This window comes from Boleophthalmus pectinirostris, unplaced genomic scaffold (genome assembly GCF_026225935.1).
Source record: "Boleophthalmus pectinirostris isolate CB_2022bp ecotype Guang Dong unplaced genomic scaffold, ASM2622593v1 HiC_scaffold_20, whole genome shotgun sequence".
NCBI lineage: Eukaryota > Metazoa > Chordata > Actinopteri > Gobiiformes > Gobiidae > Boleophthalmus > Boleophthalmus pectinirostris.
Window position 1 is genome coordinate 28760164 of NW_026571153.1, and position 25694 is coordinate 28785857.

Here is a 25694-nt window from a genome sequence, read left to right on the forward strand (position 1 = left end):
TTAACTGCTCATCAATAGGCAACTCAAATGAGATAAGACGCTGCAGGTGTGCACTTGTATATATGACCACAGAAAGTTTCCATGTGGTACAGACCACCAGTCTCACAGAACAGATTAGATACAATCTTAGTCCAGTGTAGCAGACAAAAGACTCCATCTCACTGTGTGGTTTTGAGCTTTAAACACGACATCTGTTTTTATCTACTCTTATTCATATCATGATCTACCTAAATACAATAATTTGAAGTTATCAATTTATAAATCACTATGATCAAGTTATTTAAATGATTCACAAATCTTGTTTAATTTCTTTCAGGTGTCTATGGAAAAAACATTTGCCTCCAATAGAGTAAGAGATTGTACAGTGAAATCATCTAAGGTACAGTACAATAAACCATAGCAATATTCACACATTTCATTGTGTCTTACAGAAGCTATTTTTAACAAACCAATGGAAATTTTGCAGTCAGCCTATCACATGACACGTGATGGCTTTTCTTAACCAATCAGAAAGCTCCTCTATCACCTTCATATAGCCTGCACTGACGTCAGCCAGTCACAATCTGTCTTTCACCAACAGACATGATGATGATTCTGAATGCTTTTAGTGTTTTCCTGCTTTGGTCCCTGAGTAAGTAGCTAATCCATCTAAGATATAAATGTGTTACTTAAAAGATTTTCAATGATTTTTAGACCTAATAAGCATACTTCTTTATCTTCTCAGGCGCAGCTTTGGAGCCTGAAGTCCTTCAAAGAATTTCTTTTCAAAGAGCGAAAGTTGGAGAAACGGTGGAAATTACATGTCACATTTACAGCAGTGGGAGAACCAGCGTGTGGTACAAACTGACACACAACAGGAGATTAGAGCTGCTCGCTTCTACTGATGTCTTGTTTAATCACAGTACTGTCTCTGAGAAGTTTAGAAATCGTTTCTCTGTTAAGTTGTCCCCTGTGGTCAGTACTTTGAAGATATTGAATGCAGAGTGGGGGGATGATGGTACGTACTACTGTGGAGTTTTGAACCTGGAAGATGTGACGTTTGGATCAGGGACCATTGTAGAGGTTGAAGGAGAGTCAAAGCTCATGCAGTCTGTGCTCCAGAGTCCAGAATATATCAGAGTGCAGCCAGGAGACTCTGTGACTCTCAGCTGTTCATTTAACCCCAGCCTCTGTCCACAAGAACATACCAGTGTCACTTGGATTAAAAGTGGTTCTCAAACTGTTTCATGGAACTTTGAGAACATCAGTATGAACTGTGAGGTGAGAGAAGACGGAGAAACTTCATGTGTTCATAACCTGATCCTGACAGAAGTTGGTTCAGCTGAAAATGGGACTTTTCTCTGTGTGGTGACTGCCTGTGGAAACACGATGCTTGGTCCTGGAACAAGGATAGAAATGTACAGTAAGTCAAGTCTCTTATTTGTCATTAACCAATATGTTTTGTTGTTATAGTAGATGTCACATTTTGACAGAAATTAGCATTAGCATTGAGACACTTTCCTACACATAGATGTTTTTTTATCGTAAAGTGTGAAACATGTTGTCAATGACATCCACCTGCAGCTCCCTGTCCACTACCTGATCTGTCAGAATTTATGAAATGGCTTTGCTGACCCTCCCTCTGACTGAACATATGCAGCTGCTGCACACAGCCCAGGGTGCAGCTGAATTATAGGATACTTCATATTGCAGCATACTTCAATATGCTGCAATATTAACACAGAATAACAGTAGTTTCTTTAATTCAACATGTGGTCATACTACTTTTGAAAGCATTCAAAGTATCAATACCTGCTCAGAAATGTATCTAGTTTTGAAATGTATCTTATTTGCTATTATGCGTAGTGTTGATTTGCATCTGGGTTGGGCCCTCTTGCATAAACTCCTCTTTTTATGCATTCAATAACGGTCTCCATGGAGATGGACATGTCTTATGTCATCATGTGAAACATGATAGATACAGCGATAACATCTCCAGGGAGACAAGAAATTAAGATGACAGTAAATTCAAGAGTAACAATTTAGTGACTCTGCACTGTTTACATTCTTATTTCAGACAAGTCCACGCCCTCAGTACTGGTACAAGTCTTGAGTGGAGCTTTGGTGGGGACTTTAATCCTGTGTGTGTTACTTTCACTGGTGATTTACAAGATCAAGAAGAAATGTGAGTAACATTACTGTATGATCATAAATATATTTTAAAATATCAGTTCCATAACTAAACTCTGATGCATTTCTTTTCAGCACAACCTACCATGACCGCAGAGGTAGGACATATATTGTGTATAATTGTATTGTATATTTAAATGTAAGTTTTATTTTTGTTTATCATTTGGTCAGAATGAAGAGGACATCCACTACGCGGCCTTAAAGCATCAGAGCTCCAGCAGACCGAGAAGTCACGCCGACAGCACCAACACTGAATGTGTTTACTCTGGGGTTCGACTGTAGAAAGTGACATTACATGTGTTTAGTTACTGTGTATATTAACATTGTATGACAGAATATTATCCTCAGACTAATCGAAATAATTGTGAACTTTTTTTTCAGTTTGTATGTATGTATGTATGTGTGTATGTATGTATGTATGTATGTATGCATGTATGTATGTATGTATCTATATGAATAGCATATCTATATGAATCGAATTTCATGGAGGGTGAAGACAGTTGTGTCTGCTAAATTTTACATATGTTAAGCAAGCAACATATACTACCTATGTAGCATGTTGCAAAACATGCTACATAGGTAGTATATGTTGCTACCTCCAGGAAGAACAGCTGATAGCTCATGGAGGCCACTTCAATTCAATTCATTTCAATCAATCAATTAAAATACTGTCCCACTTTAACTGTATGTTTGAATAGTATTTAAATTATGCTGTTATAATAAATACATTGTATTATTATTTGTAGGAGCTATTTGCTTATTTTGTTGATTCTAAAATGCGTTTATTATTTTCGTTTGTTAGTTAGCTTACTAATTTAGTTTTGTTAATTTGTATAATATATTTTTGCTATGTTAATATTATTCTTGCTAATTTCTTAGTCTAAGTTGGTATTATTTACGTTTGCACCTCTTTTTTGTTTTTGGTTTAATTTGGGTCACCTAGGGGATAAAGGAGGCTGGTACACATGGACCAGAGTGCACCTGGGTGGGCCTATGGTTTTTTACCAGTCACGAGGAGAGGCAGCAGGAGTCGTCTTAAACATGTATTCCTTGTTGCTTGCCAAAAAACTGGAAAATAAATCTTGGAAAATCATCTCTAGTCATGGACATTGATTTGTACTGCGTAAACCACATACCCATGGTGCCCAAAGGTGATTATCTGAGTTATGTTTAGTTCTGAGTTTCCTCACGCTTTTGTTTGTTACTTTTATTTGACAAATAGTCACTACATTATTATTATTATTATTATTATTATTATTATTATTATTATTATTATTATTATTATTATTATTTATTTTTATGAATGACTGGTCTGGATCTTGGGTAAAAATACATCAATTTACACAATGACTGATTGACAGAAAACTTTTATTTACAACATAACATGTTCATCACATGTCCTTGCCTCCTTTACTTCTTCGTGTACTTGTTTATTTAATATTTGTTGGCTGGTAGGTCGGACCCACCATCATTTCTGGGTTGTAGTACATGGTCTGAAAGGGAGCTGTGGGAACTGTTGTTGGGTTTGTATATCCAGTCATTTGTGGGACTGTTCGATTATAACCCAGTGGGACCATCATCGCACGGTAGTTCCATGAAGGCTGAGCGGGACCTGCTGGAGCTGCGGGGTGGGTGTAAGCTGCAGGTGTTGTTGTGTTGCGTTTCCGTTTCTTCCGCCCAAAGTTATCACTGGCGGACCACCCTGGGAACTTGGCCTCGTGCTCCCTCTGAGCCGCTCTTGCCTGCTCGAAATATGGGGCTTGTTCATTGTCTGAGAGCGTTGTCCATCTCGCCCCAGCAATTTTGTTCACCTCCGCCGAATTTGTTATATGAAATTCTTTCATAATAAGTTCCCTCTGCTCAGCCTTGTACAACATGAAGTCGTTAGGAGGTTTTTTGATGTATGGCTTCATGTCACGATTGACTGGTGCTTGGGCTGTATTACTGGTCGCTCCTATTGGTCCAGTTATCTGGAACATTTTTCTCCCATTGATTATAACTGGACAAAGATTTGAGGGTCTGACAATTGCACATGGCATTTGTGGATTTGCCATTTGTGTAGATGGTCCAGGCTGGTACTGGCTCCAGGTTGGTTGACTGTTCCCCGTGTTAGATAGTACGACTCTCTCTGGAGGATTGGACTGGACCATCAGTGTTGGTGGCTCAACGTGACGAGCAGTAGGCAATGCTAATGTTGGTGCAGCTGGTCTGGAGTACGGTGGACTGTTCCGAGGAGCGTAAAAGTTTCTCCTTGGGGCAGGTCCAACTTGTGAAGATGGGCCTGATATCACCTGGGAGACTGGGGACCGTGTGGTATTTCCCAGGGCAGAATTTTTAATTGAATTCTGAGCCCTGTAGTATTCAGCAATTTGGTGTTGCAACGCTGATGGCATCTGGAAGTCCACAGGAGATGTTGGTGGAACTTCATTACCAGTGCCCATACTAACACGGCCGTCCAACATGGCTTCAATTTGTTCTGCCATCGCGTCCTCGTCGGTGTCTGTCGAATAGTCCGACGACATTGACGTTTCTTGGATCTGTAAAAGCACACAAACAAATCAGCTCTACCTTACATTTATTAAACTACAGGTAGTTTTGTAGCTCAAAAATGAAAACAGGCATTGTGACTGTGAGCGGGGTTGCCTCTCCACAGACCTGACCTGTAACTTGGTCCGGTTTGGTCTCCATGAAGATAGAAAGGTGTAATACCATACTGTGAAACATTTCAGATAAAGCAATAACATCTCCAAAAGCATTTGACAGAACCTCCACCAGAAAAGCTACACAATGCAACTTTAGAGCACCAAAAGTTAACGTCCAGAAAAAAAAATAGTGGCTGATATAAAGAAAACCAGCTAAAGTTTGAACAGCACTGTGTCCTGTGTGTGAGTGTGTGTGTGGGATGGGAGTTTACCTGTGATGCAGAGGGCGGAGGGGGACTGGCTTTAGGTGAGTTTCTTGCACCGTTGGCCTGTTTTGCCACCTCCAGAGGGCTCTCCGATCGGGAGTAAGGATTATTCCGAGGAGAATAAAAGTTTTTCCTTGGAGAAGGCCCGTGTGATCTGGAGGACCCCGGTGTTGCTGGAGAGTCCAGTGCTCCTCTCAGTGTCCTCACTTATAAAGCCGTTCATCATGGCTTCAAGTTCGGCTGCCATCTCCTTCTCTTCCTCTGTAACGGGTTCCAACTCCTACAGAAAAAAAAAAAAAAAACACTTTAAATGATCTACCACCACATTATAACAACTGTTTTATGGTTGATATAAAGAAATCCCTAGCAAAAGTTTGAATCGCACTGTTTCTATGTGTAACTTGTTTGTGTGGGATGGGAGTTTACCTTCGATGGAGAGGGCCCCTGTTTCGCTGGAGAGCCCGGTGACCATGTGTCCTCAGTTGTCTCACTGATAAAGTCATGCAAAATGGCTTCAATTTCAGCAATAAACACGTCATCGTACTCTGACAATGCCTCAAGCGGCGTTTTCATTTCTTGGATCTGTAAAAACACACAAATACTTTTTTTAGTTTGCATAACTTAAAGGTGCACTATATAATGGGTTATAACTTCAAAAACAACACATCATAACTACAGTTTTAAGGTTGATATTAAGTTTTAAGATTGATATAAGAAAGACGTAGCAAAAGTTGGAATAGCTCCGTGTCCTGTGTGAAAGTGTTTGTGTGGGATGGGAGTTTACCTTTGATGTAGACGCCGTTGGGCTGCTGGCGTTAGGTGATTTTCTTTCACCACTGGCCTGTTTTGCCACCTGCAGAGGGCTCTCCGCTCTGGCGTAAGGATTGTCCCGAGGAGAGTAATAGTTTTTTCTTGGACAAGGCCCATGTGATCTGGAGGGCCCTGGTTTGGCAGGAGAGTTCAATGACCGTGTGGTGCTATCAGTGTCCATATTGATACGGTCTTCCAATATGGCTTCAATTTGGGCTGACATATGACCCAACACCTTAACTTCTGATGTCATTGTCCTGTTGTGCATGGATATCTGTAAAAACACACAAATACATTTTAACTCAACATACTTAAGAGCCAACATCATATTTTGCACTTTAAACTACTACAACACGTAAACATGTTTGATGGTGTTTTATTAACACTGTCTACAATCTGATCTTTGAATACACCATGTGCATTTTGAAATATTTCATCACTCCAAGCTACAATTTGCAAATCAGATGTTATGTCCAGACAGTTACTCTATAATTACTTTTACTTGAGAACTAGTTTTCCCAAATACCTTTTACTCTTACTTGAGTAACTTGTTGAAACACTATGTACATGTACTTAAGTCCTATTATTTTGAAGTAACAAGTAGTACAATCATAAAACTCATGAGTTGTGTGTAGAAACAACATTACGGACCAAAACATGTTGACAGAGCAGTCCAGTGTGATTTTTTTTCATTTGTGTCTCGTTTTCAGAGTTACAGTGACCACTAACAGCGACTACTTACCACGTATCCGATGTGAACAGGAGCTGAAGCTTTGTTTGAGCTGGTGACTTGTAGAAGTTGAGGAGAGCTTGAGATATGCTGCTATCTGTGTTCCGTCCTGGACGAAAGTGGACAACCGGAACTCAACTCTCCCTTATACACCTCCGAAGTGATGCGACAGCACATGATGTACCATGATGACGGAACTCTATATGCTAATGAGAAAGGTTTTTTTTCAATATATTTGAAAGTAAATAATATTGTGACCTGGTTTGACTTGGTTAGCTGCATAGAAAAATAATATGATCTTCCAAAATCAAATACATGGAATCATCTTAATCCATCATCAATAAATATATGTGTTGTAACAGTCTGGTAAATACTTGAGAACTTTTGAAACTTTTTGTAATAGTCATAATAAGTGAAATAGTCTGACAAAACCTGCTCTATTTACCAACATTGTTCATCAGCTGTTTTAATATTTATTGCACTGCTAAAATGACGTGTTTACAGAGTTTTTGTTTTTTTGTATCAAACTGTTGTGTAGGGCTGTGCAAATCAATCCTAAGTATTTGGTAAAACCAAATTTGGTAAAACCAAAAGGAGTATTTAAATTACATAGAAAATATTCAGACTGATACTTTGTTGTTTACATTATTTACTTTATTTCCCCACATGATTTCTTACATTTAGTGATGATTTGAGCTCATGTGATGATAACCCTGCCTCTTTTCTCTTCGCTCAAGAGTCGTGTTGTGTCTCTGTCTGATGCTCATACACAAACTAGTAGCAGTTTTACTTTTTAAATCAGTTGTGTTATTGCAATATCCAACACAGTAATCAAATATGACTGCCAAAGCTGAGAAATGAGAGGCTCTTGGAAGGTTAGGAAGGAACACCACAAGTCTCAGGGAAAAGCATTACTGAACTGAGTAGTTTAGAGAGTAACTGTCGGGACATAACATCTGATTTATAATATATAGTTAATGTCACTGGAAGAACAGAGGCACAAAATCTGGTATTTTCAAGGGACAGACACAGTAAATGAGACAAACTAGCCCAGCCCAGTGCCTTTGTTACCTGTCCAGGTGAGAAGACAGCTGGAGAAAGTTCATCTGAGACCAAGTCAACCCTCGTGTGCTGAGGCAGATCTGAAGGTTGGTGGTTCGACTCCAGCTCTCGACATAAACATCACAGGTTGAGCGGTCAGATCCACTGACCCACAGGTTGGCTGGTGTGATTCCAGCTCCCACAGATGAATGCTGTCGTTGTGTCCTTGGGCAAGACACGTGTCTGTGTACACTGGTGTGTGAATGTGTTGTAAAGCACTTTGAGTGCATTGAAGGTGGAAAAGCACTATAGAAAAATGTGACCATTTAACATGTGGATGTATGGATGTGTATATGTATGTTTTGTTTGTTGAATTAAAAACAAACAAAAAAACTCTATACTCCAGTATAGAGTATATACCGTACCATCATTGGTAGCGGTTAGATCCCCTGGCCCACAGGTGGTTAGTTCAGTCCCACGTGACACCAATGAATGCTACCATTGTCTCTTTGGGCAAGACACTTAAACATTGATCCTAGTGTCTGCGTGTGTGTGTACGTGTGCATGTGTGCGTGTGTGTGTGTGTGTGTGTGTGTACGTGTGCATGTGTGCGTGTGTGTGTGTGTGTGTACGTGTGCATGTGTGCGCGTGTGTGTGTGTGTGTGTGTGTGTGTGTGCGTGCATGCGAGTGAGTGAGTGCATGGTTTCCTATATGTAAAGCACAGTGCCTTGAAAGTAGAAAAGTTAATTTGTTCAGAAATGAACATCTGTACTTTTTTCATGAGGACCATTTGTTATGTGGAGCTCAATTTCTCTACTGTTTTTAAAATATGATTTGTGTTGTGTGCTGAATACAGCATCACATGCTCTAAATACAGTCTTGCACAGTAAAGTTGGGTAATATGAGGATAATATTGTATACTGTGGTATTGAAAAAGCATGTCACCTTCAATACCATCTGTAAAAAAATAAAAATAAAAATCCCCTCTAGAATGTGCAAAGTATTTACCACTGTAGCCAATAAATAACTCCATTACACAGACATTCTCAGCCATTTGACAGATATTATACCTGTACATTTCTTATAATCACTGGCAGATCAAATGCAGACAAGGAAAGTTAAAAAAAATTAACAGGATTTATTGATTACAAAAAAGAGGCAGGCTGCTGAGAGCTGGTTCGGAGGCTGGGGTGCAAATCCAATGAGGCTCCGTCTTCCGTCAAAACAACTGTTGGAGCTCAACCAGCACTGCCCACAAGGAAGATCACTTGTTAACACGGGAACTTGTGGAGCACTGCACAGGATGTATGGAGGGTATGGATAGATTCTGACTTTATAAACTTGTCATGAATATGTTCTCACTTTGGATCTACTGTATGTTATTTTCTTCATGCCTGTGAAGGACAGAAGCAGAGTTGCTTGGACAGGACACACAGCTGATTGAACCAACTTCATAAACCACCCAAATACACAGATAACTGTTATGTTTTCATTCACTCCAACATATTGTACATCCAGTCGTCGAGACACATGCGCATGCGTCAACATCAGGACATTGATAAAACATGTCAGTGAGTGCCCGATTGGCTGATTTAAAGAATAGATTTAATAAATAACCTACGTGTGTATTAGTGGTCATTAGAAAATACACTGCTTTTCCCCCTCAAGTCCACATTCAGGTTCTGTTTAAATGCGCGTGTGGTTCACTGTTTAGTGTAGCTCTTCAACACAAGCATTTGGATCAGGTATATTAGTTACACAGATGAAAATCATTGAACTTGAAAAAAATGTGTGTCCATTCAACACATCTGAAAAAGAAGCACTGCTTCAAATAGTGTATTAGGGCAATAATCAATTTAGTTTGATTATTTGATCCGCACCAGGCAATAAAAATATTATGTAGCAAATACACTCCAGCGTGGTCCACTTTCACTCCGGCAAATCAACCAAAATTGGTCTGACTGACGTACCTCTGGTTCCCGTGAGAACAGCGATACCTCCAACTACCAATACCGATGTTCCCTGTGAATACCACGGGCCGTCCTCATCTCAAGTTATCATCATGAACTCATAAAACAGCAACTTTGTACAAACTCACCACATCATCCCAGAGCAGAAGCTCTGAGTTCGGGCAACAGCAGCAGTCTACAGCGATAAAGAGGAGCACTCACCATAGCTCACAGCCCCTCAGGACGAGTCTGGGGTCTGGTCCTTGGTCTGTTGTCCTACAACCACGTTGGTCAGGTAGGTCCGGAGGCTCCATCCTCCATGTGCTGGTTCCAGATGGTGGCGAGCAATACCAATGCACAGTGGACTGAGTTCGAGCGGGTACGTTCCATCGTCTGCGTGCTGGTTCTGGGGGGGAAAGCGAGAATGTGCTGTGGACTACAGGTCTGGGCAGGCTGCTCCGGTCCTCCGCGCTCAAGAACCATTCTGAGCATCCGTCCTTCGAGCTCTTGGTTCTTCCCGGGGAAGTTCTTCTCAGGTCGAGGCTCCTGACATCTCTCACCTCTCCACGTCATCTGAGCCTGGCCTGAACCGGAGCTGCTCCCGCTGGTTCAGGATTCTGGTTTGGTTCTGGTCCGACTGTATTTCTCACATTAGGTTTAAAGCAGGGCATTTTTAAAGTTGTATCAATTGAATAGGCTGTTGCCTATTGCCATAGAATTATTTGGCTAATTAAAGCCTAAAATAACAAATGCTGGTTGTTACATGAACACGTGGAACACCAGGACCTCTCTGTGCGTGCAGGTCCCAAACAGACGTACACACCCCCAATTTTGAGTCACTCTGGAGCCACACTTTCGCACTTTGGTTCTTGCTCTGATCATCGTGTGTTACATTCTCTGTACTGGCCATTGTTGACAAAATATTTCGAAAATGAGTCACAGCTGCATCTGGAGAACAATCTCTTACTGGTCTGGAGTCATGTCAGAGGAGACGCATGTCCCCTCCCATGATGCATCTAGAATAGTACGTTTGGACCTGCTGTCTATGGTTTGGACCCGAGTTCGCGTTCACACCAGAGGAACCACACCACAGTTTGACATTTGGTGCGGATTCAAGCGAAAGACCACCTCTTTTTTGAGGTCTCGGTTTGCTTGGTTTGGTGCGGGTCCGTGTCCGATTGACGCTTTCACACCAACAAAAACTAACCAAACTAAGAGCTGTTGGTTTGAATGGACCGTTTGGTGTGCACCAACTACTGTCGGTGTGAAAGAACCTTTAGATGTATTAAATGATCCCCATTAATATCAGCTGACAGGTGCGTGCGGAGAGATGAGTTTAAACCAGCTAGATTCACACTGTTCTTTAATAAATGAGTGGATTTTGATCTATTTTAGACTCTGTGTATGTGTCAATTAAGGAAATCTAAATTTAATGCAGATTTCCCTTAGGTAAGTGGGTAGGCAACAATACCGTCTGTCACGGTATAAGTAGGGGGTGGTATGACAATATTTAAAAATGGATATCGCTCAACTAAACCTCACCAGCAGATCTGCCCTTGTACCCTGAATCTCCAGATTCTGTTAGCATATCAGCTGGGGTCACCAACCTTGGCGTCATCTTAGACGATGATTTTAAATTTGATAAACAGATTAACAATGTTTTAAAATCAAGTTTTTTATCATTTGCGACTTTTATCTAAAGTTAAACCTTTTTTATCTTTTAAACTATTTGAACAAGTTATGCACGCTTTTATTTCATCACGCCTGGACGACTGTAATGCACTTTATTCCGTCATTTCGCAAAACGCACTTTACCGACGACAGTTAGTCCAAAACTCTGCAGCGCGACTTTTAACAGGAACAAAAAGGAGAGAAGAGCACATCACCCCAATCCTTGCATCTTTGCACTGGCTCCCTGTTCATTTTAGAATTGATTTTAAGATTTTATTGTTTGTTTTTAAAGCTTTGAATGGACTGGCTCCACAGTACATCTCGGACCTCCAAATTTATACCCCTGTACGCGCTCTGAGGTCCGAGGTCCAGCTCCAGCTCAGGGCCTAAGACGAGACTTAAAACCAGAGGGGACAGGAGCTTCTCTGTGGTCGACCCTAAACTCTGGAACGATCTGCCGCTTCACGTTGGAGCAGCTCCACAGTGGAGAGTTTTAAATCTCGTCTGAAGACCCACTTTTATTCTCTGGCTTTTAACACCGCGTGAGTTGTGTGCCTCTGTGTCTTTTATTTATTTTTATGTGTTTTTATTGGTTTTACTGATTTAATATATTTATTGGTTTATTTATTTCTATTCTATGATATAGTTTTATTTTTATTTTACTGGTTTTATTTTATTTTACTGGTTTTATTATTTTAAGACTAGTAGTATTTTAGTAGTTTACTTTATCATCTTATTGTTATTATTTTTTATGTATTTGTGCAGCACTTTGGAAACAGTTTGTTTGTGAAATGTACTATAGAAATAAAGTGGATTGGATTGGGGTCATATTCTGTTACATATTACATCATGTGATCAAGTAACTGGGCCTATAAGTTGTATTTTAACATTTAACATGTCTGTAGACAAATACCCATCTGTAAAGTCCATGAATATGGCTCAATATCTGTCATTTTAATCTGTAAGCAAACTTTGTCCTGGCAGATTTATTACATTGGCAGCTCTTGAGGCCAAAGACAATCAGTCCACTGTGTGCTGTCTACATCTAATTATAAAGCATTTTAACAGGAAGCGTGCAGTTATAGCTGTAACCTTTGTCCTGATCTACAGCATCAAGTTTCATATCATCACATCTACACGGGTCATAAGTGTATTCAAGGTACAATGGAACCACATGCATAGTTTCAGTATCTCGCCCACACAACTGATTTAAACGTGTCTCCTCAGTCGTGCATGGTCAAAGCTCTTCTCGTGGTCAACGTGAAGGTGAGTACCACAAAACTACTTCTAAATCAGTTGGTCTAGAGTTTGGGGTTTCCAGTCTAAATAGATTTTCATAATGTAGCTGGTGGCAAGTTTTGCACAGACTTAAGGAGAATTTTGACTTTTTAAAATATATTTATACACTTTTGTCGAGGAATGAAGCTGAGTACAGAATGTTACAATTTCTATATATGGTTGTTTGCAATGAACAGTCTGCAGTTCTCAGTGACGTTATGAAGGCAACCAATCAGGTGGAGTTATGTGGAGGCAGCTGTCCAATCAGATACCTCGGCTCAAGTCCTTAAAGTTGGTCTCCTGCCTTCTTCAGATCAAAATCATCTACGCCGAGACAAAATGACGTCTATTCTGAGGGTTCTAGGTGTGATCCTGATCTGGACTCAGGGTAAGTTAGAAAACTGCTACATTTGATCTTTATCTTTTTCTTTTATATGACTAAAAAAATATTTGTTTTTTAATTTCAGCCAAGGCAGAACCTCAAACCACACCAATGGGAGCCACATTACATGTAAACTGTCAAGTCTACAGTGGTTCAAGAACTGTGGTCTGGTACAAACTGGACTCCAGCAAGAGACTACACCTGATGGTATCAGTAAATAGCCTCAAAGGTGAAAATCTCTACAAAAATTCCCGTTACTCTATACAGTCTTCTGAAGATAGTAATACTTTGAGAGTGTCACGTGTGAGATGGGAGGATGCCGGCACGTACTACTGTGGAGTTATAGATGAGTATGGTGTCAGCTTTGAACCAGGGACTGAGGTGGTGGTGGTTGAAGGAAAGTCCAGTCTTCCTCCTTCACTCCAGTCTGTGGTCCAGAGTCCAGACTACATCAGAGTGCAGCCAGGAGACTCTGTGACTCTCAGCTGTTGGTTTAACACCAGCCTCTGTACAAAAGAACACATCAGTGTCCAGTGGAAGAAAAAGAGTTCTACATCAGAAATAATTTCATGGAGCAATGAAACCAAGAATATCATCTGTGAGAACCAAGTCAACACTGGAGAAACTTCATATGTGCATAACCTGACCCTGACTTGGAAGGACCTGAGTTCTGCTGAAGATGAGACCTATGTCTGTGTGGTGACGGCTTGTGGACACACACTGCAGGGCAGAGGGACCAGGATTTATCTGCAGAACATAACACGTAAGTTCAGTATGTAAATATATGTTTATGTAGCCTTCAGGGGACTACTGTTAGCAGTCGGGGTCCTCGCCTTGCGGCTCAGCTACTGGTGCTTCACATTAAACAAAATTAAAGCAACATTGTCATCATGTGAAGTGGTAAAAATCTAACAGAAAATAGCCACAAGAATAGTATACAAGCACTTTTTTTTTTTAATTCTAGACATTTTTTCCTGATTTCTGGTGCCTTTTAATGTGTTCATATTTAACATCTCTTTGTGTTATTAAACCAGCTTACCAGTTTGTCAAAGCTTGATCTAGTCAGATCTCAGAAGCTCAGCAGGGCCGGGTCTGGTTAGTACTTGGATGGGAGACACTGGGGAAATCAGGAGCCACAGGGGGGCGCTGGATGCAAAAACTGTCATCCTAAGTCAAGGCACTTCACCGACATGGCCAAGTATGATTGAGTGATGAGTGATGGTGGTGTTTGGAGGGGCTGATGGCACAGATTAGCAGCCTTGCTCCCCTCAGTCTGCCCCACGGCAGCTGTGGCTGCAATAGTAATTTACTGCAACTGGGTATGGACACTGAATAATGCTTGGTAAAGCATCTTTGAGTGTCCAGAAAAGCGGTATGTAAAATGCATTATTATTATTATTATTATTAGTTAGTAGTAGTAGTAGTAGTAGTAGTAGTATTAAAATACCGAATTGGGCAAATAGCCAAAAGGTAAGGTAAGGCCCTTACTTAGACATAGTAGCATAAGAGAAACACTCTGGACACATCATTAGATATAGGTATAGGTATATAGGTTGTAGTTGGAATGTAATTGAAAGGGCAAAACATGGTTTTGTCACTAGTCGACTCAGACACAGTAAAGCTTTACTCTAGAGTACTGAGTATGGGGTCTGAACACTACTCAGAGAAGTACAATCGTTTAACCAGTGGCCTATGTACACAGAGGCTCCTCAGACTGACAGACCCAGTAAACACAGTTCTGCCCAATAGGCCTATCACATTTTTATGAGACCACATGCTGTCTTTGTGCAGGACCGACTAAACAGTGCCATTATCTATGATGCCACATCATAGATGCTGGTTACAGTCACAACCAAAAACAGCCAGTTGGATAAAATGACTCACCACGCTGTCTTCATGTCGCTTGCATTATGTCCTTTCTGTTTAAATATAAATGTCCAGCTTCACTGTTTTCTCCTGGCATATCTAATGGTGTTAAGTGTGAGACAGCCCTCTCCGAAAAAACTGTCTTCCTCTGGGGCTCTTGATGCACTTTATTTTTGACAAACTTTATTTCACTTCCTTTTTATCTAACTTGTAAAACAGCCATTCAAATGTACCTCCGCTCTCCCCGTGCACCCAGAGTGCACCTGGACGGAAAGGGCCACATGAGAGGCCCTCACACGGGTGTAAACACGACACTGCCCACACCATGCCCAACTCAAACACAAATACTGGCAACAAATATTGAACTTCTGGAAATAAAACTGATTTTATCATTTTAGATGGATGTTTAGACTAATGAACACCTGAGCGCTGTACAGGAAAAACTCATTTTACAATGTTTTTTCAATGTATCATACTATATGTATGGGCTCTTGGGGGCCCTCTGGTGGCCTTGGGGCCCTGAGTGTTTGTGCTGTTGGTACCAATTTATTCAACACAAATCCAGTTTGCAGAAATGCTTGTTTTCCAGGTGTACAAAAAAATACTCTCTTTTTCAGATTCCTTCAGTCCAAATGTCATGGCTGTGATTGGGTCAAACATTGTGGTTGGACTGGTGGTGTTTGTGCTTCTGTGGGGGATTTGGAGAAGCAGCAATAAGTCAGGTACCGTCCAAATAGTCCTGTAAAATACCTGTTTTTATCTTAATAAAACACTTTTTGTTGACTGTTTTAATGACAGAAATGGACACTTATGGCCATAGATCTTCTTACAACAGCCGGGTCAGACTACTGATTATTTATACACATCACCAAGCAAATAAAAGCCTCTCATTATTTAATTACTGTATTTTCAGAAACATTAAGTACATGGATTGGAGACAGCTGACAATCAGAAAATACTGAATGACCAGTTTATTCTACTAACTAGACCTTAACCCGATTGTGCACACTGCCAAACCACAAAAAGTCACACTTTGGAATATTTCATCAGACTGAAACTATCTCAGTTTACATTAAAAAACACCTATGCATTCTTGTGGATTTTTTTCCATGCATTTGGACAGCTTGGAAAGGACTTCAGTATTTTAACTAAACAACTGAAGTGCTTTACCCATGCTACGCTAATAAAGGCACAGATTCATTGTGAACACAATTTGACTGCTAAAGAGTCCATGCAAAAAAAAAAAGCTAAAGTGAGCACTGAGCGCTCAGAGGAGACTTTGGATTGAATGGATTCAAAAATTAAACTAAGCATGAAACAATATACAACAGTGACAGTGTTTCTGATCATGCAGTAACTATCCAATGGGAAAATATCACCTGTTACACCATGACAATTAAATATAAAAAATGTTCTAATATATTTCAGGATGATGACACCCTCGCGTATACAGCAGGGAGTTCGGTGGCTTCTTCCCAACTGACACCAATGAAACACAGACGAGACCCAGACATTTACTCTCAAGTGTGGTACTATCACCGTGAATGAAGTCCGATCAAATAAGAAGCACATTTTTATTTGCAATATTTCACAATATTTTTTATATAAAGTTTGTAAAAATGTATATTTTAAGATGCTGATTTTCAAACAAACACTTACTGTATGTGAGGAGAGGGGAGAAGTGCAGGGTCTGAAGGATATTACATTCCCAATTATTAGGACGCTCTCCCAGCAAGTTACTAATTTTGCTTTCGTTATTAAATTTTTATAGAGCCCCATCCTGGCACCATGTACTGACTGGTCAGCTGTCACTGACCACACCCCCTGCTGTTTATCTCCAGAGACACTCATACTTCATAAGAACAGAAGAACTTCACCTCAAGAATAAGAACAAAGTTCATTTGGGCTCTGACATTTCATTTCAAAAGATGTTCTCTCTACCAAATTGTCCCAATCACTTGCTCTCTCTCACTCTCTCTCATATATATGTGTGTGTGTGTGTGTGTATATATATATATATATATATATATATATATATATATATATATATATATATGTACAGAACTATGGGACAGTTTTGTTTGTACATACATAAGTGTCTATATGCTCATGTTCTGTTTGTGAGTATCCAAAATGGGCTTTCAGTAGAATAAAGAGAGTTAAAAACAGGACAACAGAGAATCAGAACCTCTGAGAAACGGTGAAACTATTCCACTCAAAGGACAAAACACCGAGCCACAAACAAAGCTATGTGGTTTACTCTGTTCAGTGTAGTGAAGACTGCAGAGAGCGCTTCACTGAAGAAACAAAACAGGTACATTCATAAGAGGATGTTCCAACACAATCACATCACAAAGTAACATCCACTCACCATACTGATGAACTTATGTCAGAATGTAATGATGCAAAAGTTTTTTTTTTTTTTTTTTTTGTCATTAATAGTGAATGATCTTCTATCCATTGAAATCTACTGTGAAAAGAAAAATAATAGTATAATATTATTGTATGTCTGGGAATGCATAAACAATAAACAGTATTTGTGTGTATGTCAGTGTCTGTGAAGGGTGTAACTTTTGTTCTGTTTCATATCACACCTACACTGGTCATATCACTAATGTGGGCATGAGTATAAATACTATAGAGGAAAAGTCTTTCTAGTGCATGCTCTGCTACAGCATTTCAACCACACAACTAGTTTGAACGTGTCTGTGCAGCAGAGCATCATGGTCATAGCTCTTCTCGTGGTTTACATGAAGGTGAGTACAACAACACTACTACTTCTGAAAACAGCTGGTCTAGAGTTTGAGGTTTCCAGTCTAAATTCATTTTTATAATGTACCTGTTGGTGACAAGTTTTGCATAGAGTTAAGGATTTTGTTTTACTTTTTAGACACTAAAGAATTGAATCAGTAGCACAGAGCTTTACTGTCTATTAAAAACAGTCCCAGAGGATGTTCCACCAAACCCCCCCGAAACTTTAACACACAATAAAATCATGAGGCTTAGTACAGAAAATTAAATCATAAGTATATACTTGAATATCTCTGATCAACAGTCTGCAGCTCTCAGTGAAACAAAGCCAGCCAATCAGGTGGAGTTATGTGAAAGCAGTTGTCCAATCAGATACCCCGTCTCAGGACCTTAAAGTTGGTCTCCTGCCTTCTTCAGATCATAATCATCTACGCCGAGACAAAATGACATCTATTCTGAGGGTTCTAGGTGTGATCCTGATCTGGACTCAGGGTAAGTTATGACACTGACACATCTGATCTTTATCTTTCACTTTATATAACTTTATTTTATTTTTTTTAATTTTTTTTATTCCAGTTAAGACACAATCTCAACCTGAATTCTCTCAAACCACAACACTGGGAGCCACATTTCATGTAAACTGTCAAGTCTACAGTGGTTCAAGAACTGTGGTCTGGTACAAACAGGACTCCAGTAGGAGACTACAACTGATGGTATCAGTAATTACCAATAAAAATAAAAGTTTATACACTGAAGATCGTTACTCTGTGCACACTTCTGAAGCTAATAGTACTTTGAGTGTATCAAATGTGACCCGGGAGGATGCCGGCACGTACTACTGTGGAGTCATAAATGAGTATGATGTCACTTTTGGACCAGGGACTGTGGTGGTGGTGGTTGAAGGAAAATCCAGACCTCCTCCTTCACTCCTGTCTGTGCTCCAGAGTCCAGACTTTATCAGAGTGCAGCCAGGAGACTCTGTGACTCTCAGCTGTTCATTTAACACCAGCCTCTGTACAAAAGAACATACCAGTGTCACTTGGATTAAAAGTTCAGAAGCTATTTCATGGAACTTTGAGAACACCAGTATGAGCTGTGAGGTGAGAGAAGACGAAGAAACTTCATGTGTTCATAACCTGATCCTGACTGAAGTTGGTTCAGCTGAAAATGGGACTTTTCTCTGTGTGGTGACTGCCTGTGGAAACACGATGCTTGGTCCTGGAACAAGGATAGAAATGTACAGTAAGTCAAGTCTCTTATTTGTCATTATACAAACAATGGTACATGTTACAGGCAAAGTTGATAATCAGACATTCTACACTGAGAAAAAGCTGTCAGTTAGGTATAACTGAAACCATCTGAGCACAGTGCTTTTAATCTTGCACATATAAGACGGAATCGAATAATTTTATGGTCAACAGTGAACTGGCGCTGTTAGGTTTAAGAGCATCAGCACAGAAGAGTGACCAGAATCAGAAATTAAAAGCAGATAATTAAAAATGTGCAGTTTCTGTGCTGTGCAAGGACTTAAAAACAAACTTACTGATACCATCTAATACATGTAATAACTTAAAATGTTTTGTTCAACTGAGCCAAAAAGTTGTGTTTGTTTTTTGTATAGACTGAAATGGTTCAAAGTGTTTTATTTTTACATTATATATTACTAGTTCTGTCCAAAATATCACGTTATTAACGAGTTAACGTATAACAATTTTAACAGAGTAAATTTTTTTATCTCAAGATGTCACGTGTCATGGGCTCATCCAAAATAAATGTAAAAAATGATGGCTCAGTTGAAAAAAGTTTACTGGTGTGTTTTGATCCACACCACAGCCCAGTGTGTGTGATATTTACAGCAAAACCCTGCGTGGAAACAGTCTAACAGAGTTGGGAGCTCCATTTTGTAAACGGTCATGCACTCTGTCTGAACACGACCAGGCGCTTTGCCCTCGCCAACTTTTATTAACTTGGCGCACTGACTTGGTTAGGCCAACCCTGCCCCTGAAACACCAAATTACCACCACCACCGTTGTGTCAAGACTAAGTGTCGTATTTTACTTACATCACATGTGGTTTATTTTCAAAATCCATCAATCAAGGCCCCAAACACAAACAACATAAATACAATGAAAACCCATTAAGAAATTGAACTGGAACTATGCTTTAGTGGGTCAGATTTGTTAATGTTCACAAAACCAAAACTAATTTGACCCTCATGGTTTTCCGTAGAGCCAGTTGTGCTGTGATGCTTCTGGGGGCAGAGTTTATTACCTCCGCCAAGGAGGTTATGTTTTTGCCGGCGTTTGTTTGTTTGTTTGTTTGTTTGTTTGTCTGTTTGTTTGTTTGTTTGTCTGTTAGCAACATAACTCAAAAAGTTATGGACCGATTTTGATGAAATTTTCAGGATTTGTTGGAAATGTGAAAAGGAAGAACTGATGTAATTTTGGGGGTGATCCGGAAGAAATCCTGGATTCTGGATCACTTTGAAATTTTAGTTAACATTGTGGTAAATGGGGCCAAAAATTTTATTTCTCAATATCTCAGTTAATTATTGACCAAACCCCATGAAATTTGACTCAGGGATGGACAATGGGATCCTCTTTCATATTCCAAATTGAAAGATACGAGACAAATATTTATGGAAAACACAATTAATATGAGGGGGACTGTAGTCCTTGGCGGAGGTCTGCGCTCTCTGAGTGCTTTTCTAGTTAACACTGGTTTTCAGGGAACATAATTTGATGTTTCACCGGTCGGGTGATGACGGGGCAACAGGGGCGCTCCGTCACATATGCTCTTTATGACCTATTGAACTAGTTTTCATAACCTCTGGCCACTGCTGTAACGTTAGAAAAACTACAGGTTCTGCTTTTAAACCGGAGGCAAAACAAGTTGTACAAAACTGTCAATCGCGAGTGCGAGTTAGCTATGACATTCATTAATCGTGATTAAATATTTTAGTCGACTGACAGCACTACATATTACATTACATTTTTTAAAATTACAAAAATGATTTCAAGAATCAGTGTAATCTTGGTCATATTAACATTTATCTGTTTATTTATTTTATATGGATTTTCAAGTATTATAAAGATGCACATTTTCAACATCATGTTCAGATTTATTCTGTCCATCTGAAAGTATAACAAAACAATTTTTAGTTTTTAATAAAACTGTTTCTGATTGCAGAAAATCTTCCAGTTCCTCTGAGTCAAAGCTCCATCGCTCTGATTGTGGCTCTGATTGTGGTCTCTGTTGCGTTCGTGGTGTCTGTTCTTGCCCTGGTGCTCGTGAGCTGCAAGAAGTTTGACAAACAAACTCCAGGTACAGTTGTCATTCAGAAAAGTGTCAACACTATCAACTCCACAAAAGCAAAGCCGTGTGTTTATTTTACAGGAAGAGCTCTGTGCAGTCTGGACTCTCCTCAACACAACCAGGTCGAATCATTTTAATATTATTTTCAATCATATTCACATTAGTCTTGTCAATAATGTCACATTTAAAGAAGCACTGCACAACTTTTCTGGTGGAGGGTCTGTTACACACTTTTCTCTATAGACATGTTTTTGCTTAGCCTGGAATGTTCCATGGTGTGACATTAAAAGTATTTGTCTAGTATTTATTCATTGCAGGTGTTTCTATTGCTCAAAAATACAGTCATTTCTTTTGTGAATAGAGGCGACTCTCCACAGATCTGAACTGTCATGTAGTGTAACCTGTTCAGAGGTTAAATCTATTCTGTGGAACATTCTAGACAAAGCAATAACATTTCCATGGAGACAAGCAGGTGACGGACCCTCCACTAGAAAACTTGCACAGTGCACCTTTAAAGAGGCACTATGGAACTTCTTCTTTCTGATGGAGTGTCTGCCACCTGCTCGTCTGTATGTCTGTCTGTGTGTTTACGGTTTAGAAATAGCAGAGAAAATGCATTCTGACTGTGCCGGCTCACTTCTCCACAGATCTGACCTGGTAGATTCACCTGCTTGTTTCCATGGAGATAAAGAAGTTTAACGTCAAACTGCAGACCATTTCAGACAAAACTAAACCACCAGAAACACCAGAAAAGATGCACAGTGCACCTTTAAGAGGAGACATGTGTTTGTGTGTGATTTTTGTGTGTGTTTTATGTTTTGTGTTTCTTTTTAGGTTGAAGACAGTGTTACATATGCTGGAGTCAGGACAGGGCACCACAGCGCCACCAGCAGGGGGACCTCCATCCAACCCAAAGAGGACACAGTACTGTATTCTGACGTCAGAATTAACAACAAAAGAAGAAATAAGTAATAAACAGTTATGCCAAATGTAACTCAAACATAATGTAAAAACAACAATAAGAATAAAGTTGTTTTTTTTGTGTGTGGATTTTGTGCTTATTTTGGTTATTGTTACAGTTTAAGGTAACACTTTATAACTACACCTTATTTAGCCTTAATAAAGCATGAACGAAGGCTTAATTAATGATAAACAAAGACTTAATTAATAATGATTCACACTTAGTAACTACTTAATTACTACCTTAATTAGCACTTGCACTTAATTTGCCTGTGCTGTAAATAGTTACTCATGATTATTTCATACTTAATTACTCATGGACTAACCATTTGAGCATTTATTCATGATTAATAAGCTATGAGAGAATGATTTACTAATAATACAAAGCAATGATCATTCAGGCAGCTGTTATCTGTTAGTTAAGTCTTTTTGAGAGCTTTTCTAAAGTCAAGACGTATTATGCTTTATTAAGCATTTACTAAGCATGAATCATTATTAATTAAGTCTTTGTTCATGCTTTATTAAATCTAGATAATGTGTAGTTATTATAAAGTGTTACCAGTTTACATGTGAAGAGTGTAATTCAGACATTTGAAAATAAACTTGAGAACACCTCGTCCTTTGACCACACACTGTGTTACTGCTGGGGACTGATTTAAAATAGGAACAATTGTCAAACAAGTTCATTTAAAACAGTCAAGATGTAAAGTGTTTAAATGTTCAAGAAAAGAATAAACAAATATTGAAAAAAATATGCACAAGAAGGAAAATGCAGAACGTCATGACAACTACTTGAATCTGATTGGTCGAAACGTCACAACAGCAGAACAAGCTGAAAAATCAAACTTTAGTTACATCTAGTTAAAAGAAAATCTTCTCTGTCACAAATGCACAAAGCTCTTACCTTCTGCATGTTTTATAATCTGTAATAATAATCTGCATTGATACTAAAATAGGCTGAAGTACGTCTGTCTGTGTCGCCATGTTTGTTTTAGCTTTGTTGACTTCACATAAACCTCAAAGCTGTGACGTGACTGGTCTCCAGACACCTGCTGGAGAACAAACACATGAACACTGATGTGAACTTTGTTAGTTTAAACCCAGTTTCACTGTTACCACAGACACTTCTACAAATAAACTATACACAAGCAGATAAACCTGGATGTCAGAAAACCACATGAGCAAGAAATATTCAAGGCTGAAGAAGTTTTTACGGTATCTTCTATTATTATTATTATCATGAGGTCCATTTGTGTGTCTTCGTGTCTTTGGGCACTTTGTGGTTGTCAGTCAGTGGTATTAACAAAATCAACCAATCAGGTGGAGTTCCGCATGTGCTGTGTCCAATCAGAACCCCTCATCACGGGGCTTATATTTCATCTTTGCTCACTTCAGATCACAAGTGACAAGATGCTCTTCAAGGTTGTGGCTGTGATTCTTCTCTGGTCTCATGGTGAGTATGAAAACTAAAGCATTTCTGCCCTGTCACTTGGGGAAAAAAATCTATAATAGTATAAATATTTTTTTGCAGTTGAGGCTCAGCTTCAGTTTGGATTTGGCCAAAAAGTGAGACTCGGAAACGTGCTTCATGTGAACTGTGAAGTCGACAAAGACTGGAGAACTTTGGGCTGGTACAAACTGGACACCAACAGGAGATTACAAGAAATAGCTATAGAATTTCGGTTTTCAGGTCTTAAACTCAAAGATAAACGTTACTCATTGAAGTCCCACGATACTGGTAGTACTCTGACTGTGGCAGACGTAACATGGGAAGACGCCGGCACATACTACTGTGGATTTAATCAAAACAGTTATATAGACTTTAGCGCAGGAACTGTTGTGGTGGTTGAAGGAGAGTCCAGGTCCAGACCATCTGTGCTCCAGAGTCCAGACTATATCAGAGTGCAGCCAGGAGACTCTGTGACTCTCAGCTGTTCATTTAACACCAGCCTCTGTCCTGAAGAAGACACCAGTGTCACCTGGGCTAAAAGTACTTCTGCTTCTCAAATGTCTTCATGGAACGACAGGATTACCACGATGTCCTGTGAGAAGAGCGACACAGGAGAAACTTCATGTGTTCATAAAGTGACCCTGACCTGGAAGGACTTCAGTTCTGCTGGAGTTGGGACCTACGTCTGTGTGGTGACTGTCTGTGGACACACACTGCTGGGTACAGGGACCTGGATAGAACACGGTAAGGATTGATAAATGCATTTTCTAAGGTTTAGGTAGAAGAAAAGCTATTATTTTCTCCATGGAAATATAAGTGAAAAGTCATACTGTCCAACATTCCTATCGATAATAATATATATATATAATAATAAAAAGTGAAAACGCAACAGCACTTTTGCATTTTCTCTTCAGACCATCATCATATAAATGTAGCCTCATTTTGTGTTTGAAGGAAATGATGCGCTGCACCAGTGAGTGCAGAATTAGAGACAAATCAATTTTTTTGTCCTTATTGGTTAAATCATGATTTAGAGCCATCAAATTAATTTTTTCGTCTCATTTTCAACCTCAATCTAGTCTTATTTTAGACCCTGTTTAGCTCTAATTTAGACCTGATATAGTCTATAGCAGTGGTGCTCAATACGTCGATCGTGATCTACCAGTCGATCGCCAAGGTCGTGTGGGTAGATCGCCGTGTCTCGTCTTGGACTCGTGTTTGGACTCGGTCTTGTCTCTCACTCAAGGTCTGACACTCAACAAGTGCGATCATATTTCATTACGGCCGCTGCTGTTGGACTCTAGTGCAGTGTGCGCTCATTTGAAACGTCTACATCACAAATACACACGCTCCCTATGCACGGCTCGTCTGCAACAGCGTGTGCCCTCGTGTACCAGCGTGCATCACAGGGCAGGTTCAACTTCCTAAACATCCTACCTGTCCATCTGCCTCACGTCAGCACGCCGCCCCTCGCCTTTTCACGCTCTCCTTCCTGCGTACAGCGAACACAAGCCCCTCCCACAGTGCGGCTGATTAGAAGAACAAGACCAAACGTGAAGTAAAAACAAGTCTAAATTTGTGTTCCATTGTTGGCACAAAGCAGGTCTACAGCATAGAGCGGATCTACAGAACAGACCTACTGCCACATTTGGCTGAAGTTTGCCTAATAAAAATGCACAAATGCATCTGTGTTTGTCACGATGTGAGTTTGGTTTGGTAAATGTGCAGAGGCTGGTAAATATCACTGCAAAACCAGAAAAGAATGCAACTCCAGTTTGGAACTTTAAAAAGTTCTCTTAAAGAAGGGGTTCTCAAACTGTGGGTGAGGGTCGAAAAAAGGGGCACAGAGTGTTTCAGTGCAGTTTGTTTGGTTTTGTATTAGGTAGATCATTTTGACTTTTGTAAGTAGCTCACATGCTGAAAAAGTGTGAGCACCCCTGGTCTATAGTATAGTGATGGTACTCGGATATTAAATAGTACTTGGTGGTAGAGATCAGATTGACCCTGAACCACCAACCTGGTGCTTATATTTCAGCGACCAATAAATAATGGAATAATCAAAAGACCTCATGTTAGGATCATCATAATATAAAATCTTTATGTAAAGAATTGTGAGCAGATTCATCACAATTATACAGTTACTGACATCCTGACTGAAAATGACTTATTCACTTCTAATCCCTCTAGTATGTGACCAAAACTTTTTTTTTTTTTGTATAGATTAAAATGGTTCAATTTCATAATTATAATTGTTTTATGTTTCCTAATTAAATACTGACCATAATAATCAGTGTAATCTTGGTAAGCTTCACATCCTTAATCTTTTTTTAAATCAATTTTATCTATTTATTTTATTTATTTGGTATGGACTTTCACATTTCAACTTTTAAGTGTTATAAAGAATGCAGATCTT

At 39.5% G+C, this 25694-nt stretch overlaps 2 protein-coding genes and 1 long non-coding RNA gene across 3 annotated transcripts; all 3 read left to right on the plus strand.

Annotated features, from left to right (window-relative positions):
• The first annotated feature begins 582 nt into the window (after window positions 1-582).
• Window positions 583-2451, plus strand: LOC129409710 (V-set and immunoglobulin domain-containing protein 1-like). Its single transcript, XM_055156227.1, has 5 exons — window positions 583-631; window positions 725-1402; window positions 2057-2164; window positions 2245-2267; window positions 2341-2451. Exons 1-5 carry the CDS (start codon window positions 583-585, stop codon window positions 2449-2451), a joined length of 969 nt encoding a protein of 322 aa, XP_055012202.1.
• A 10085-nt stretch (window positions 2452-12536) lies between these two features.
• Window positions 12537-16751, plus strand: LOC129409829 (uncharacterized). Its single transcript, XM_055156616.1, has 6 exons — window positions 12537-12545; window positions 12871-12945; window positions 13025-13702; window positions 15423-15527; window positions 15604-15644; window positions 16234-16751. Exons 2-6 carry the CDS (start codon window positions 12897-12899, stop codon window positions 16351-16353), a joined length of 993 nt encoding a protein of 330 aa, XP_055012591.1. The 5' UTR covers window positions 12537-12545; window positions 12871-12896; the 3' UTR covers window positions 16354-16751.
• A 4021-nt stretch (window positions 16752-20772) lies between these two features.
• On the plus strand, window positions 20773-21903 carry LOC129409860 (uncharacterized). Its single transcript, XR_008632619.1, has 3 exons — window positions 20773-20880; window positions 20953-20993; window positions 21706-21903. It is a non-coding gene; the product is annotated as an uncharacterized LOC129409860 (long non-coding RNA).
• Window positions 21904-25694: the final 3791 nt, after the last annotated feature.

What these genes read in the sequence shown, in the direction of transcription:
- LOC129409710 (XM_055156227.1), top strand. Translation starts at nt 583, where the DNA reads ATGATGATGATTCTGAATGCTTTTAGTGTTTTCCTGCTTTGGTCCCTG. An exon ending in TTTCCTGCTTTGGTCCCTGA is followed by an intron (nt 632 to 724) that starts GTAAGTAGCTAA and finishes TTATCTTCTCAG; the next exon opens with GCGCAGCTTTGGAGCCTGAA. An exon ending in AACAAGGATAGAAATGTACA is followed by an intron (nt 1,403 to 2,056) that starts GTAAGTCAAGTC and finishes TTCTTATTTCAG; the next exon opens with ACAAGTCCACGCCCTCAGTA.
- LOC129409829 (XM_055156616.1), top strand. Translation starts at nt 12,897, where the DNA reads ATGACGTCTATTCTGAGGGTTCTAGGTGTGATCCTGATCTGGACTCAG. An exon ending in TTATCTGCAGAACATAACAC is followed by an intron (nt 13,703 to 15,422) that starts GTAAGTTCAGTA and finishes TCTCTTTTTCAG; the next exon opens with ATTCCTTCAGTCCAAATGTC. An exon ending in GAGAAGCAGCAATAAGTCAG is followed by an intron (nt 15,528 to 15,603) that starts GTACCGTCCAAA and finishes TTTTAATGACAG; the next exon opens with AAATGGACACTTATGGCCAT.